This window comes from Amia ocellicauda, chromosome 3 (assembly GCF_036373705.1).
Source record: "Amia ocellicauda isolate fAmiCal2 chromosome 3, fAmiCal2.hap1, whole genome shotgun sequence".
In the NCBI taxonomy this organism is placed as follows: Eukaryota; Metazoa; Chordata; class Actinopteri; order Amiiformes; family Amiidae; genus Amia; species Amia ocellicauda.
This window is the reverse complement of record NC_089852.1, coordinates 27,439,172-27,456,214: the sequence shown is the minus strand read 5'-3', so window position 1 is coordinate 27,456,214 and position 17,043 is coordinate 27,439,172. Positions and strand designations below refer to the sequence as shown.

At 49.1% G+C, this 17,043-nt stretch overlaps 1 protein-coding gene across 1 annotated transcript in view; it reads left to right on the top strand.

Annotated features, from left to right (window-relative positions):
- The window catches only part of hdac5 (histone deacetylase 5), a 58,127-nt gene that overhangs the window by 22,189 nt on the left and 18,895 nt on the right, over positions 1-17,043 (top strand). Inside the window, 9 exon segments of the mRNA XM_066698761.1 lie at positions 10,209-10,513; positions 10,909-11,053; positions 11,421-11,526; positions 11,861-11,994; positions 12,491-12,622; positions 12,896-13,008; positions 15,776-15,901; positions 16,122-16,356; positions 16,775-16,992. Of these exon segments, the coding sequence (XP_066554858.1) occupies positions 10,209-10,513; positions 10,909-11,053; positions 11,421-11,526; positions 11,861-11,994; positions 12,491-12,622; positions 12,896-13,008; positions 15,776-15,901; positions 16,122-16,356; positions 16,775-16,992 (1,514 nt within the window).

The following is a 17,043-nucleotide window of genomic DNA, read 5'->3' as shown; positions in this document are numbered from 1 at the left end:
CCTCTGTAATTTACAGTATGAAATCCCACCCTTCTCAAAGCATACAGTGGCGGTTCTCAACAGTTGTATCTCATCCATGGACTGACTTAAAGCGTAGAAGCCAGGGCTCAGGCTGTGTGTATGGCTCCGGGTCCCTGCAGGAAGGCTCTGAGGGACCTGAGCAACCCGGGTGACAGGACCCTCTGTGGATCCCTCTGTGTGTCTGACAAGTTTTTTTTTTTTAGGTTGCTAAAATTAGACAGGCTTAAAAATAGTTTGGCCCCAGCCCCACCTCCCTGCAATGGGGGCTATTTTCAGTTGCAATAACAAGCACTGCACTTCTGCATACCAGCCCTCCCCTGCCCCGCCCCACACACACCCCAGTGTCTGACGCTGGGACTGGGATATTGGGGTATTATTTTTAGATTTCAGAGGTAATATAACCTCACCAGTACTTTTCCTACCCCTCCAGCACTACTTTCATCTCATGCCTCTCCGCAGCCTCCACCCCCCACTGCCCGTACCCAGCAGTATATGTTTAGCACATTAGCAGTATAGTAGTGCCCTGAATTACGCAGCACCCCCCAGGGGATGTCACTAACCACTTCCTGATGCTCTTTTCTGTGCCCATCAGAGACCTCACGATCCAGTTGCACCTGGAAAGCGAGCACACAGCTCCCACTGAAATGAAAAGCTCTTAAAGCCTAACAGAGAGAAAAGAAAAGTACAAAACCATACAATCAAAATATGAATGTTGTTAGTGTGAGAGGTCCTTTTCACTGCCCTCTCTGTTTGCATGAGATTTTGGCTCACTTTATTGCCTGATGTTAGATGGCACAGTTGTTTTATGTTTAATTTCTCTCTCTCTGCCTCCCATCACCTGCACCGTATGAATCGAATACTCTGTTATTCACTCTTCTCCTGCCTTGGCCCAGTTCCCCCTTTGTGCCAGCCAGCCAGCACGTTTAAGTAGTTAAACCTGTGTAGTGTGACTGAATGTAGGATTATTAGTGGTTGTTTTATTTATTTATTTTTCTTTCTCCCACATTTAAGACCTAAACTATTGGCACATTACCAGCTCAGAGATACCTCCAGGAAGAGTGTTTTTCTTTTGTTGTGTTTGTATTTATTTATTTATTTTGAATGCAGAATTTAACGGCACAAAATCGAGTCCTGCGGTGAACCCTGCGCACAGGCCCTCGTGAAACTCTGCAGAACATGTTTGTCTGTTAACCTACACAGGAGGTTGGACTCAATGTTAAACCACCCCCCGGCAGAGTTGCTGGAGACCTGTCATGGCTTTGGCAGTGGAAAGGAGCTGCAGTGGTCCCTACCCGCATGCGAGATGCCAAGGCCTGGTCATCGGGGCTCCAGGCCGGCCATCATGCAGGCGGTTCCAGGTGGAACAGACCCGAAGCTGTATGCGCATGGGCTACGCCAGAGCTGGATTGCAGGGGGAGAGAGTGGAAAACGTAATTCATGGAGGCGTCATTCCCTGGCACTGACGCACCAAGACCAGCTCCCTGACATTAACAAAAACATCTGCTAGGTGCATCCCCATGTATAGAGCACCGCATTCTTCTTGCGCATGCGTGTGGAATTCTGTAACGTGAGCACCTGCATATTTACATACGCAGGCAAGTGGGACGTGTTTCCATGCCATCTGAGGGGGGTCAGAGGTGTGAGTGCGTGCTCCCTTAGCGAGCTCGGCTTGTTTTGTTGGTGCCTCGGTGTGATGATCCAGAATATCTGCCAGGGGGATGCCGGGGTACGTGTCGAGATGCTCTCTTTAGCTGTCTCTCTTCATACACACCCCGCATCTATGTGCTACACGGCTCTCGGTCCTGGTCCCGCTGGTACTCTGCCCCGTCTTCCTTTTGGTGCAAGCCCTGTGTTTCCTCGTAATGAGGTGAGCCTGCAGAGCGGGGGAAGCAGAGGAGGAGGGAGGGAGGCAGGATTACCTCTGTAGCGTTGTGTCCCATGAGAAGGGGATGCACATTCATCCTGGCTGACAGAGAGAGAGAGAGGAGGGAGAGGGAGAGCCAGGTCACTCCTGTGTTGCTCTCCCCAGGTGCTTGTTATCGACGAGGATCTTTCTGCGCATAGCCAGGGGAGTGGGGGGGACTGGAGAGGGAATACTGCAGTACTGGTGCCTTTCTGTTGCACTTCTCTGCTTGTCTCCTCAGTGCCTTGGGGAGCTCCTGCTGCCTGGTGCCTCCCTGCAGGTATGCTCAATTTCAGGACACCCGGAAATCGTGGTGAAAACATACTGGGTTGAGTTTCTCTCTGTACTTGGGTTCTTTTTCCTTCCTCTTTTTTTTAGTAAGTACTGGTGTACTCGTACTGGTGTGCATTTTTGTTTCACAGAAGATGTAAAGAAAATAATAAAGTGCCAGAGAAAATAAAGAAGAAAAATAAAAACTATACCTCAACACACCCTTCCGCCTCCAGATTGCAGAGCTCTTGTCACTCATTCAGGGTAATTTCTCTTGTAGCTTGAAAAAGTGGCTCCTTTTCAAAAGTCTGTGGCTCACGGATATGTGTTTTTATATATATATATTAGTTTACGGCATGTAGTGTTTACTGTAGAGCATGAAAACAATGAGCACTTAGCACAAAGGGCACTAAGTATGTGAACCAAAAAATGAAAGCTTGTCATTTGCCATAGTCGATGATTTTGGCTCATTACTCTGGTCGCCTGCCAAGAGACTCTTTGCATCACAATGCTATTCTATATCCTAGCAAGGCCATCAGTGATCTTTACTGGTACTTTTTTCAGTGACTTCTCTGAGTGTTGTCGGTGTTGTCGTTGGGATTGTGGTAATGTTTGTGGTTCTTGTTGTTGGGGTGGCATTGTGGTGTTTGTGGTTGTTGCTGCATTTTTTGTATTGGCCCAGGACAAAGTCAGGCTTCGTGAAAGGCTGAGATGTTGTTAGTATTATTATTATTGTCATTATTATTATTATATCGCTTAAAATGTTGTATACATATTCTCGGCCTGGGGAAGCCTCTTTCTCTTTCCCTCCCTCTTTCTCTCCCTCTCTCTATAAATATTATTATTATTAACGATATAAAATAGTCTGTCCTCCCTTGGTTGTCTTTTTCTTGAGACTCTGATTGGATTTCCTTTATTCGTAAAATCGAATGAAAGTCTGATTAGGTAACTAGCTTGGAAGGGGTGCCTTGCAGGTTTGCGTCAGTGAGGATGGAGACGTGGTGTTCCGGCTTTCCCCGCTCTCTGTTCCTCTTTGAGGGGTTTGGGTTATTTATTTATGCATTGAAGACTTAAGACTCATTCCTCCGCAAAAGACGGTGCCGTTTTTCAGAGCCACTGACAAGGAATGACTTTGTACAGCACACTGAGCTGTGCGTGGTGGGTGGTGAACTGCTCTGTGGCATCGGGGACGGTTTGCCTGCTGGAAGTCTGTCCTATGTTATTGGTCAGGTTGCAATTAAAATGTATTTAAGCAAAAGAATAGCATGCTGACCACTTGAGCAGAAGAGCCTGTGGAAAATATATTGTGGTACTTTAGGTCTGTGTTCATGGTGTGTGCTTTTCTGATTTATTGATTGTACTCCTGTCATCGCTGTCACTGGTTCTCACCACTCGCCCTCAGAGCCCTCTCTCCATTTCTCTCCCTCTCTGCCCCTCTCTTTCACTCTCTCTGCCGCTCTCTTTCACTCCCCTCTCTCTATCCGTCTCCCTCTCCCTCTCTCCCTCCCTTTCTCTCCCCCTCTCGGCCTGTATTTCTGCCTCTGCGCTGAAGAGAAGTGGCTGTTGTTGCCGTGCTGTGTTGTCGCTGAAGGAGTTTGCGCCCGAAGAAAGGGGCCGGGTGCCAAAGCAGAGGAGTTCCTGGGATGCATAAATCACTGTTGCTATTTACGGCGTCTCTTATTAGCCTGGTAAAGCCCGAGCTGCTGTGAAGTTTGTTCCAGATCCCATAAATATTGCAGAGGGCTCTCTTTATCAGAGCGCCGTTTAATCAAATCATCCCAGCTTGGGTCAGCCTCAGTGTGTGCTCCTCGCCCCGTGCCCAGTTACAGGAGAGCTGCAGCGCAAACTATTTCTGGAAAGCAATTTTAGTGTTTCTTTTTCTTTTCTTTCTCTATTACTATGTGCTGAGCATAGCTGTTTTAGTTTTGGTGAAAGACAAATATACATACACAGAAACACATACACACACACAGTACGTGCATTTATACTCTGCAAGAGGTACACGCAGCAAGAAAATCAACAATGCAGCTAATGAGTATGTTTAGATTCTGCACTTTGCCCAGGTTTATTTTTTTACATTTACCTGCGTCAGGGCCGAGTCAGATAAGAAAGGGATAGAGTTATTAAAAGCCCTGAGTGGAGCGATTAAAATACCAAATGTGAAGGAAATTGCTACCCAGCATGCCTGCCATCTTCAGCGCCGGACGTATAATGCAAACGAGTCCGCTTCGGGAGAGTGGCGGAAGCACTTTAGCTCTAAACCTCGAAGAGACCTTGATTTTCTCTGCTCTGGCCTTTTCGATGTATAGAGTATCTGACCTCCTTGTCCCCCCCCCTTTTCTTCTTCCTCTGTCACTCCCAGGACCCGTCTCTCCCCTGCTCTTCCCATTAAGCTGGCAGAGGGGTGCCTGGAGGCTCCTGGGTGCTGTAGTCGGTGGGAGTGATCAGTAGTGACAGGCCAGTGTCACATGCTGCCCCCCAACCCTGTGGCTCTTGTAGCTCAGAGCCATGTCAGTGAGTCTGCTCGCCACCCTGATGCAGGCCATCTCTCTCGTACTTGCATTAGCGAGGTGGACAGGCGCCCAGCTGTCGACTTGGCTGCAGGTTAATTGACCTCACAGCACAACCAACACTGGCTAGTCAGAGCTTCCTTCATGCCACCTCCCTTAATTACTGCCCTGTACTAGAGAGCACTCACTCTCTCTCTCCTCTGTGCTCAGGCAGCCCTGATGTGCTGGCAGCCTGCAGATCAAAGCTGTTTGGCTTGGCGGGTGTGCTGGGACAGGGTGGGGGGTGCGGTCCGTGTAAACTCCAGCAGCTACTGTGGAGTTGCCTGGCACCTGTCCTGTCTCTATATGTGTGGAGTCAGTCAGTGCCATGGGTTTGCATTGTGTCCAGTCTGGGTCTCTCCAAGCCCTTAAGGCCTCGACGGGGTTAGAGGAGGAGGAAGCGAAAGAGGAACCCAGAGTCCAGGCTGCACTCGTCAGCTACAGAGCTTCCAGCCCTGGCAGTGTGGAAGCAGCACTGCTTGAGCCTTAGCTTGGCCACTCTGAGCATCTGCAGTTTCCTCTCCCTCGCTGCACTGTTGTGAACTTCTCCTGCAGTGTTAGAACAAGAGTTTTTTTGTTTTAATTATTATTTTTAGTTTCAGCGTGAAGTAGAAGAGGGGGCGGCTTTTGCGTATTGGAGGAGAGGGGAGGAGTGGAGAGGGAGGGGGTGTGGTCTCAGTAGAGTTGTCCTTCTACCACCCACGCTGGGACCGGCTGGCTGGCTGTTGTACCTTCTGTGGGCAGCTGCTTTTAAAGGCACCTGTCTTCATCAGCCTGCTGCTCCAGCTGCCCATCAGGGCAATCCCATGACACGGCACGGCACGGCACCATACAGCCCCATACAGCACAGCACCATACAACACAACACAGCACGGCACAATACAGAACAAATACAGCACAGCTCAGCACAGTGCAGCTGTCTGCTCTTTCAACAGAGGAAGAGCAGTCTGGAAAAGCCCCCCCTTGTCATTTTGTTTTTGGGGGAACACGCATTACATCTGCCTGGAGCTACTTATACACACACACACACACGCACACACACAGGCTCTAACACGTGTGTGCGTGGGTGGGCTGTCGTGACGTGCATTGCGAGGGACTCCCTTTGCTTTTGTCTGCTAAATTAGCACCTGCCACAGAGAGGGGAGTCAGCCTGAATTCAGAACTGGAAGTAGCCATGAAAGAAGTCTGCTATTTTGTTGTTGTTGTTGTTTTGTCTCATTTTGTTGTTTTGTACTTTGTTACGGCCTCCCTGTCCCCTCTCCCTTGCACTTTTGGAAAGCAAGTGACACGAGGAACAGACAAACACCAGTGACATTGCCAGAAAAAAAAAAAAAAGCACAGCACATAGGACCCTCCCTTGCTCGCTCACTTTTTGGGTTCCCTCCCTCCCCCCACTGCCCGAAACGGCACAAGGGACAAACGAGCCCCCAAAAATGTCTGTGCTCGGGGACTTGGGAAGGGCACTGAGTGTAGTCAATGGAGACGCAACCCCTCAAAAATACAAGTCCCAGCTTTAACGGCAGAATCAGTTGACTCTTTTTGATCTTTCTCTCATACCCTCTCTCACTCTCACACATTTGCTCTCTGGCTCTCTCTCGTACTAACTCACTCTATCGCTCTCTCTCTCTCTGTCCATGTGCATTATTAATCCAATGTTATTTATAACCCAGTTTTTGAAAGAAGACATCGCCTTCTATTAGTGTTTGTTTACATCTTTGGTGAGCAGGAAGGAAGCATGGATGGAAGGAAGGAAGTTGAACTAATGAGGGATATAGCTGGGCAGGTTCTATGTCGCCTAATTGGAATGATCAATTAAAACGCAAAAGTTAGAGATTCCTTTATATTCCAGGGGGGGAGATTGTAGTTTTTTGTAAAAAATAATAAGAGGAAAATGTAGAAAATGTAAATACAAATCTCTTTGAAGTCCCTGCAACCTCAAAACATGATCTAGAGATGGGATGGTTTGCCCGATGAAGTGAATAATTACATCAATTAAGAAATCCAGAGCTGAAGAGAGAATGTGCACCAGTTGCCACCTCCCAGTGGCCTGGACCTTGACACCTCTGTCTCCGTTAGAATAAATCACTGTTCATCCAAAGCCATGTCCACCCCAAGGCATGTCCACCCCCAAACCCCACAGGTTAGGATCAGCGGGGCTGTAGTTTACACCGCCTGCCCCCATTTATGGAAGACAATCGCTCTGCCAGCTGTAATGTCTTGCAATGAGCTATTTTGTTTTGTAATCATTAGCATAAAACTGCAGATCCTGTTTTTTTGTTAGTTTTTTGGGCCTTTCTCGCTGTACTACCCATAAATAAATCATCGCTTTGTTTAGCACTTTCATTTGCATTACAGTTATTTTGAGAGACAGAGAGAGAGCAACGCATGAGGCAGAGGAGAGCTGAAGTGCTTGAGTCCTGGAAGGGGTTTGCTCACCCGAGATTAGGGAAGAAATCTTGCAGACGATAATTATAAAAATGGGTTTTTGGACGCTGGAGAAGGGGTGCTGTGAGTGACTGCCCTGCTGTCCACCCCCCTTTTGTGATTCTATTCAATATCGGTACCCCCCTCCCCCAACGATCAGCCCCTAAGTCTGTTAACAATCTCACCGTGATCATAGCAGACAGACTGAGGCAGTGGTAAACACACTCGGCCTCTCACTCACACACAGATATTTACTGGAGCTGCGACGCGGCTATTTTCAGAAGGTCAGCGTGACCCTGTTTTTGATTTATGGACGTGGGTATTTGTTTGTCTTCTGTCTTCGCTTTTTGTCATCCACTGATGTGCTGATGTACATTTGTATTTTAACAGGGAGATAAGAGAACAACACCCCCCCACACCCACACATACACACAAGACACACACACAAACACAAACACACCCACACACACATGCACATACAAAACACACACACACTCACTCCCCTCCCCTCCCCTCCCCTTCATGCAAACAGCAGCTGTACTGCCTTGGCTATTTATAGTTCTGCTTTTCCAGACAATTACAATAAAGCTGTGGAGTAAGAGATAATCCGCTCTGTAAACTCGAGCAGGGCAGCGTTTCCAGGCCCTTTCCCTGAATCGCCTGACCCCCAATCAGGATGACTGGAAGGCTGGTGACCCCCCCTCTCTGTAGTAGCCATATGAAAGTGTTACATAATGCCTACTGTGTATTTGTGGCATGTTCTGTTTTGTTTGTTTGTATGTATGTATCATTCTCTTGCAAGATCTTTATTATTATGATTATCATCTTTATTATTATTATTCCATCTGGATTAACACAAATTCTTCCTACAATCCTTACACTTCACATACCAGACCAATGAGTCACCATGATAACCAGTGCATTGCTGGCTTTTTTGGACAAATATGATCAATAATTATTGATAAGTAAGCAAATATATTTAGTTTTTAGTATAATATATATATATATAGACAGGTGCATGGTTTGTCAGTTGGCAGTACATGCCTTATTCTGGAAAAGAACAATGCGATGATTGCTTAGTGTGTGTGTGTGTGTGTGTATTCAATGTGTGACTCTTTGTGTTTTCATGTAGTGCCTCTCCTGAAGTTTTATTTTTGGACTCCAGTTCTGTGTCTGTGATTGCATTAGGGGTGTCTGAGACACAGGCCTGGCTGCACGCTCTCATGCAATGCTTTCTGAAGCGCTGTGTAAATAACCCTTGCGTGGGCTCTTGAGCAGCACTTAACTGTGGAACACTGTGGCTGTCTCTATTAACAGAAAGGGGAGGGAGATGGGGGGGTCTCATTGAAATGTAAATAGCAATAATTAAAAAAAACAACAAACAAATAAATGGAGCAGGCTTTCATCTGGGCAGAAGATCAAAAGCAGCTTGGTGTATGGGGGGGTTGTTTATGCCTTGCCTGTGTGTGTGGCTGTGGAGGACCATGGGGAAATTGGGCACCGACTGATGAGAGTCAAGTCAAAACCTACCTGGCTCATCCTCTCTCCTCTCTTTATCTGCCTGACTCTCGCTTATGTGTGCGGGTCTGTTCAGAAGCCTGCTTAATTACGTCTGAAAGAGACTTCCTTCCTTAGTTGGGGTAGTAAAAGTAAAGCTTAAGGGTTTTTTCGACTGAAAACCACTTTGACTTTCCAGGTCACCCGAGAGACCAATGTCACAGAGGGTGCCAGCCATCTGCCCTGGCTGCTGTGTTGAGCTGTGCTGTTGCTGGGCTGTACTGACTGATGACCTCAGAGGGTGCAGGCTGACGTCTGTGCTTGTCACTCTTTTTGTACCCTACCATGACCGCAGCGTATTTTTAGTTGATGAGATATCTGACTGTAATCTCATTATCAGTAAGCTGAAGACTTCCGCATCTTGAATGTGGGCTTTGTCCTGTGCTGGCAGGCTCTTTCTGAGTAAAGCCTAAATTAGAAGTAGGTTTGGACAGCTGTAGCTCAACTCCACTTGGCTCTTTTGCTGATTGAACCAAAGCCTGAGGGGGGGTTGTTTTGCAGGTAGCAGGAACTCTTTAGTCTGGATGATCCTAGGATGAAAGTGTAGTAATGGCCTACAGGGGGATGTTCTGCCTTTTTGTACTCAACCTGGCTGTCAACGTAGGCCCTTGTCAAAGGCAGGATCGGTGTCCTCTCGCAAGCATTGACAGCTAAATGTTGAGGTCTGGATCGTGCCGGCTTGGCTCTGTCGCTGAGCCACAGCCTCTCTGATCTGGAACCTGTCTCGCGGCCACTGGGGTTACATAACCAGGCAAAACAACAGCTCTCTGCCAGCCTCGTATCGATAGCTCCGGTTATTATTAGCGCTCAGGACGTCATACTCTCCTACTCAATATTTTTCTTTTCAGCGCCCAGAGGGGATTGTACGTTGACTGTGGCTGGACACGCACATGTACGCACATGCGCACACAAACGCACACGCACACACACACACTCTCCTATTGCTCTGTCTGAGATTTGGAGCACTCGGGCAGGCATTAGTCCTGGCATTATTCAAATCACTGCTGTGACAGGGTTACTGTTTTCAGTTGCTGTCGCTGATCGTTCTTGCCAAAAAAAGAACATGCTCTTCCACCCACTCTCCCCCTCTCCTGATTCTCTGAGTTGTGATTAAGGATGTATTGATGTATTTATCATCTCAACAAGAGTCAAAAGCCTCTGACTTCAATGGTCAAGACACCCTTGTAAAGGAAACTGGAGTCTTAGGGGATTCATTTTGTGGTTAAAGAGTAAAATAAACAGAATATTTCGTATCCAAGCTGAGCGTGGGTAATTCTTGCTGCGGTCCCGTGAGCAGTGCTGTGTGACCAGGTTGTAGTGGCTTTCGGGACGGATGAGATCACATGACGGGCATTCCCAGCCCTCACATTTCGAGTGGAAATCAGCACGGGGGCCTGTACAGTGCACTATAGCTTGTGGCTCCTGATTCTAACCTGATTTTTTTCCCACTCTCCCTCCCTCTCTCTCTTTCTCTCTGACTGTAGCAGTGGAGGTGAAAACATCTTTGCCAGTGGGGATGCAGAGCCCTGGGGGTGGGGGCGACCAGGGTGTCGGGGGAGGAGGGGGCGGAGGAGGAGGAGGGGGGACGGGGCCCGTGGACCTGCGCACTGACCCTCGCATCACCCTGCCGCCCATCGACCCCATCCTCCGCGAGCAACAGCTCCAGCATGAGCTGCTCCTCCTCAAACAGCAGCAGGAGCTGCAGAAGCAGCTGCTATTCGCCGAGTTCCAGAAGCAGCACGAGGTCCTGACCCGGCAGCACGAGGTTCAGCTGCAGGAGCACCTGAAGGTCAGCGCAGCAGGGGGCACCTGGCGGGTCAAACCAAAACCATGCTAGAGCCAGTCTAGGGCCACTGTCAGCCTAACTGAGGTTGTGACCTGGCCCCAAACCAGGACTATACCGAACCGTACTGGACCAGGGTCCTGCACTGGGGCCGATCTAAGGCCACCACAGGGAACAGGCCCTGCTTACAGACATCACACTAGGCCAGTACCCACACAGCTGTTTGACTTGCTTACCAGTTTGTCTGGTTTGAACCATTTTCAATTCAATGAGGCAGTAGTATCAGTGTGTAAAGTGTTAACTGTGTGTGTGCGTGTGCAGTAGTATCGGTGTGTAAAGGGTTAACTGTGTGTGTGCGTGTGCAGTAGTATCGGTGTGTAAAGGGTTAACTGTGTGTGTAGCAGCAGCAGGAGATTCTGGCAGCCAAGCGGCAGCAGGAGCTGGAGCAGAAGAGGAAGCTGGAACAGCAGAGACACGAGGAGCTGGAGAAGCAGCGGCTGGAGCAGCAGCTCATCATGCTGAGGAACAAGGAGAAGGGCAAAGAGAGTAAGAGCTGCTCAGCCCTGGCCCACCGGCACACACGCCTGTTAAATGCACACAGGCACTACATGCTATCCTCTCACAGACGCCAACACACTCACCAACCCAGATGCAGACACTCTCACCGTCTTGCCCCCACAAACACACAGACACACACTCAACAATCTCGCACATGGACACGGAAACACTTGCGCACACACTCGCAGCACTGCTCAGAAACTCACACCCTGCCAGCCCAGGCCTTACCAAACATTGCCCTGGTACTTCTCTGTGTTCTCTGTGCAACGGATGTAGTCCGTGATAGGGGTTATTGTTTCTGTCCCTGGTCCTGATGCTGGTCCCTCGGCCCCCCCCCCTCTGCCCGTCCTCTCAGGTGCTATCGCCAGCACGGAGGTGAAGTTAAAGCTGCAGGAGTTTCTGCGTAGTAAATCCAAAGACCCCTCAGGCGGACTGAACCATTCCTTTCCCCAGAAGTGTTGGTAAGTAGTTAAAGCAGGCATGTTGTTTGTCTGTTTGTCTGTTTCTTCGTTTTCTAAAGCTTTTACACTCGCGGCAGTCGAAAGCCTTTCGTCTTCCCCCGACCCTCAGAGCAGCTCCGCTCCCTCAGTCCTTCTCACCACAGAAAACATTTGAGATCTGAGACCTGTGTTAGTATGACATTCTTATCAGTGTTTATATCTCCATTTGTGGTTGATTTTAATTCAGGCAGGATGGTCCTCTCGCTTGTCTCTGGGCACTGGGACGGTGGGGACCCTCCTGATGCCGCTCACAGGTTGTGCAGAATGTGGTTTGACTGTTTCTTTGTGTCCCCAGGGGAGCCCACCACACGTCCCTGGACCAGAGCTCCCCGCCCCAGAGCAACACCCCCGGGACACCCCCTTCCTACAAACTGCCCCCCCTGCTGGGTGCTTATGACGGCAAAGATGACTTCCCCCTGCGCAAGACTGGTGAGGACTGGGCATGGGGAGGGTCATGGGTCAAGGGCAGGTAGGGGGTGAAGGGCAGCTGGGTTCTGAGCTGCAGATGGATCTATACAGGATGCCCGCCGTGTGACCTGTTATTGTCTGCACAGTGGCATTGATTGCCCATCACAGAGCTGTTCCCTGCACGTGTGTGTGTTTGTGTGTGCTTTTTTTGTTGTTTTTCCCGGAATGTCTGATCGATGGCAGCCAGTGATGTCAGAGCCCAGCACACCCTGTTCCATACACTGATAGATGCGCGGCACCGGACACTAAAAAGAGAACAGCTACCTCATCACATTAATTGACAAGCTGGCGAACTGGAGTCCAGTTTGTCTTGGGCAGTCAAGCAGCACCTGTAAAAACTTGTGTAAAAATCCACCTGTTCAACCTATTAACTATTGTTTATTGATGTTTGGTTCTCCCTCCACCCTCACCCCCCCACCCCCCCCTGTCCCCCTGTCCCCCTGTCCCCCTGTCCCAGCCTCTGAACCCAATCTGAAGGTGCGCTCCCGGCTGAAGCAGAAGGTGGCAGAGCGCAGAAGCAGCCCCCTGCTGAGGCGGAAAGACGGCACGGTGATCAGCACCTTCAAGAAGAGGGCTGTCGAGATCACGGGTGAGCGGGGGAGCCCTGGGGGTGTGGGGATCTGCTGAGGACTTGCACTGTAACAGCTTGTGGGGAAAACGGTCACCTTGCCGGACTTTCCATGCCGTCTCTTCTCTGCAGCTGAAGCGTGACCCTCATCGTGATTGGCCTTCAATAACCGCTGGCTGCATGGGTTTTCCTGTGGTTGTGCCGGGCGTTGGTTCGCTGCACCCCTCCCTGCCTTGTTCCCCAGTACACAATTTCTCCTTCTTTGTCTAACCGTGCATCTGTTGTGTCATGCAGTGTCGTCCATGTGCAGCAGCGCCCCCGGCTCTGGGCCCAGCTCTCCCAACAGCTCCAACAGCGCCATCGCGGAGAACGGCTCCAGCGGCTCGGTTCCCAACATCCACGCCGAAGTAAGAGGCCAGACGGCCAGCTCTCGGGGCTGTTGGGCATCTGTAGGCCTGGTCACACCATTGGTTTGTCAACATTACAGATCACAGGACCCATCTCTTTCCTGCTTTTTTTCTCTTCAACATCTGGCCAGCTGTTTGTAGTGTGTTTTTATTGTCCATCGGTTTGTCCAAAGGTGCTTCTTATTGAGGTGTGTAGGGTGGGAGTGGACTAGCAATGCATTGTGGAATGAAACCTGTGAAAAGTATTGGAGGAGAAACCTGGGATTTTAGTTTTTTCCTTATTTTTAAGCTTAGTCTTTCTCTAGTTTTAAAGACTTCACATTTGACATGGGAGATAACATGTACTGTCTAAAGGCTGGCTTAACCTTGAGAGAGAGAGAGAGAGAGAGAGAGAGAGAGAAAGAATGAGAGAGAGGTGGGGGTGCTGGCACATTTATAAAAAAGGGAACTGCAGCTTTTTGCTTTCTTTTTGCGAATGGATAAATCCTCCTCAGCATCTGAAAGCAGGCTGACTCATCCCACCCCCACATCCCCCAGCAAGGATTTCATGTCATCCCTTTGTGCCTTTTATTAAGTGTTTATCAAAGCTACTTTTTGTCTTGCCCTCCTATCCCCCTGAGGGCAGGCTGCAGAATGAGCCGAGGCAGAGACGCTACGGAGAAACCGCATCTCTCAACTCTCTTCCCGTCTCGCTCTCTCTGAGCCTTTTTTATTAAATTTTTTTCCACTTTTTTTTTATTTTTTATATTAGAGTCATTTTTATTAATAGCAACCTCAATATCTCCCGCCATGCTGTTCCCATTCACACAGCAACCGTCAAAGAAACGCCAGTTCTTCCGGTCCTTGATAGTAATTAACCTGGAGATCTTGATGCGTATCTATAGGAAACGGAGGAGTATCCAAGGGGGCAACAAATCTGTCAAGGGCATTATTCTGCCCCCGTGTAAAACAGAATCAATGCTAGGATTTATGCCTGCTCACGTTGCCTGGGTCTTTCAAGCAAGGGCTGTCAGTGTAATCGCTCACTCGCTCCTAGAAACTCAGAAAGGCATAGTGCACAAACAAGTGTGGCACTGAAGTCAAAAGTGAGAAAAGTAAAATAAATAAAAACAAACTTTTTTTTTTTATTAAATAACTTCTTTAACAATCAAACAAAGATTGGTGTTGATTAAAATATTTTATGTGATGCAGGTCTCCCTTGTTGTTTTACATCAATGAAATATTTAAAACCTAGAAATCTTTAAAACCTAGAAATGTTTACATCGTACAGGGATGGAAAATAATGATGCTAACCGCTAAATAATGTCCTGAAATGTTTCTGATGAGCTATGATGCTGCACTGTATTGGGGAATTACATAATTTGCCCCATTTTATGGCCTAACAGCAGCCTGAACCCCAACCTGAGCCAACACCAACATTTCAAGCCCCTACAAATTTACACCTGATTCAGTTAAGGCCGTAGAAAAGCAACCCCGATATGTTCGGTGTTTGGGGTTTTAGTTTTTTCCCTCTGCGTTGTTGTCGAGTATGTGAAGTTTCGGACAAGGATAGCCCTGCAATTGGGCCACGAGTTGACTTTTGCAGACATGAGTCATGCCAAACCTAATTAAGATTTGCCTACTCCAGATTTCACCCTGTGCTGATAATTACACAGTCGCACCCTACGCAACCCATTTTCCTCCCAGTGTGTGCAGAAGGGGGATAAAGACTATGGTGTTTAGCTGTAGTTTAGCTAGAGTGTCCTATTCCTGTCTACCAGTGAATCATTTTTTATTTATTTATTTTTGTATTTATTTATTTATCCCCCCCCTCTCCAACTCCCCCTGTTTAACACCTTCAATGGTTTGGAAGGGAAAGCGCAATAATAACTGTAATGAAATAAAATCACGACGCCGCAAAGTAGTGTCACGCCAAGGGGATGTCTAATGCGCTGCCTGAAATAGCCCTTCTCAGCACGTCTGTGCCTGTGACCACACTAGCAGGTGGACGGGGGTAATGGTTCAATTTTAAAAGTGGAAACCCAGTTTCACAGGGAGCAAGGGAGGAGGGAAGTGTTGGGGTCTCCGCATGGCGTCACGGGGGGCTGTTGAGTCAGTGCATCCGGCTGATTGACTGTGTGTGTGTGTGTGTGTGTGTGAGAGAGAGTGAGTGAAAGAAAGTGATTTCAGGTCATCTCGTGGGTGCGACCCACCCCTGCAAGCACACTCATCATCGCTGTACGGGGGGGGCAGGGGAGGGGTGGGTGATTACAGAAAAGCACCAAACAAACAACAAGAACGACATAAAACAAACAGTGTGTTGAATAACGAGAAACAAGAAGAAAAAGAAGCATAAAGCCATTTGTTCTTCAGTGGCCTCCGAGTCTGTGCACAGCATAACAGTGGATCGGCAGAACAGCACTGCGGTCTAGTGTAGACGGACACATGAACACGCTAAGCGTTGAGGTTCACATGTTGTGGTTGCAGTTGCGGTGGCGGTGGTGGTGTTTGTGATGGCGGGCCACAGAATCGGAAAGTAACTTTATTGACCAGTAAAAACGGCAATGAACTACGTGTTTGTCGAACAGGTGTTCGCTCAAGATTTCCTGGCCTTGGATGGGATTATAAACATAGTTTATAATATATTTAGCCTTAATTCTATTTTAGGTCTAGTTCTAGCACTGTATGTTGACATGAAATCTGCTCAGAATCGCAGAAAGGATTTCCTTATGATCTTCCTCTTCTCTCCTCTCTTCGCCTTCCTTTTCTCCTGCACGCCCCATCACAGCAAATGCGTCTGCACCACCACATGAGCGCTGAGGGCTCGGCCAGCCAGCTCAGTCTCTACACCTCTCCCTCCTTGCCCAACATCTCCCTGTCGGCCTCTGTCACTGGCGCCAACTCGCACATTGCTGTGAGTATTCCCGCCCTGTGCCCACTGTGGCTACCGGGGCAAAATGTCTGCCATTTACTGGTGTAACCTAGCCTTCTTGGTTAGTAAATATCCACTTGCAGGTGGGGTCCTAAGATTTTGATTTAAGGCAGCCTGTGTGTGTGTACACTATGTGTTGTATATGTGTGTGTGTGTGTGTGTGCCCCTCTCGCCCCTCACACCCCTCTCCTGCTCCCCACAGGCTCCTCAGAAGCTGTCGGCGCAGCAGGAGGCGGAGCGGCAGGCGATCCAGACGATGCGGCAGGGTGGTGCGCTCACGGGGAAGTTCGTCAGCACGTCCTCCCTGCCCACCTGCCTGCCCCCTGGGCTGCCCCATGACGCCGAGCCCCCAGCCGCCAACAGCCACAGCCACTCCTCCCTGCTGCAGCATGTCCTGCTGCTGGAACAGGCCCGACAGCAGAGCGCCCTACTCGCAGGTGAGGCAGTAAGACACGCACAGACACACACGCATACAAAGACACGCATGCAACCACACACATGCACATGCTCCCACACGCCTCTCGCACATGCAGACCTACCCTCTCTCATGGATACACACACACGGATGCATAAGCATGCAAATTCAGATGCCACAGGCCTATAGCACTCCTGAAGTAAATAGTGCCAAACTTACGCATAAAACTAAATGCTTTATGAGCAGTGAGAATTTCTCTCTCTCTCTCTCTCTCTCTCTCTCTCTCTCTCTCTCTCTCTCTCTCTCTCTCTCTCTCTCTCTCTCTCTCTCTCTCTCTCTCTCTCTCTCTCTCTCTCTCTCTCTCTCTCTCTCTCTCTCTCTCTCTCTCTCTCTCTCTCTCTCTCTCTCTCTCTCTCTCTCTCTCTCTCTCTGGGCCTCAGTGCCAATCTATGGGCAGTCTCCGCTGGTGACGGGCGAGCGCGTGTCCTCCAGCATGCGCACGGTAAATAAGCTGCCCCGGCACCGCCCCCTGAGCCGCACACAGTCGGCTCCTCTCCCCCAGAGCCCCCAGGCCCTGCAGCAGTTGGTCATGCAGCAGCAGCACCAGCACTTCCTTGAGAAGCAGAAGCAGTACCAGCAGCAGATCCAGCTCAACAAGGTAGGGGACGAACTGGTGAGAGAGAGAGAGAGAAGAGCAGACGATTAGAGA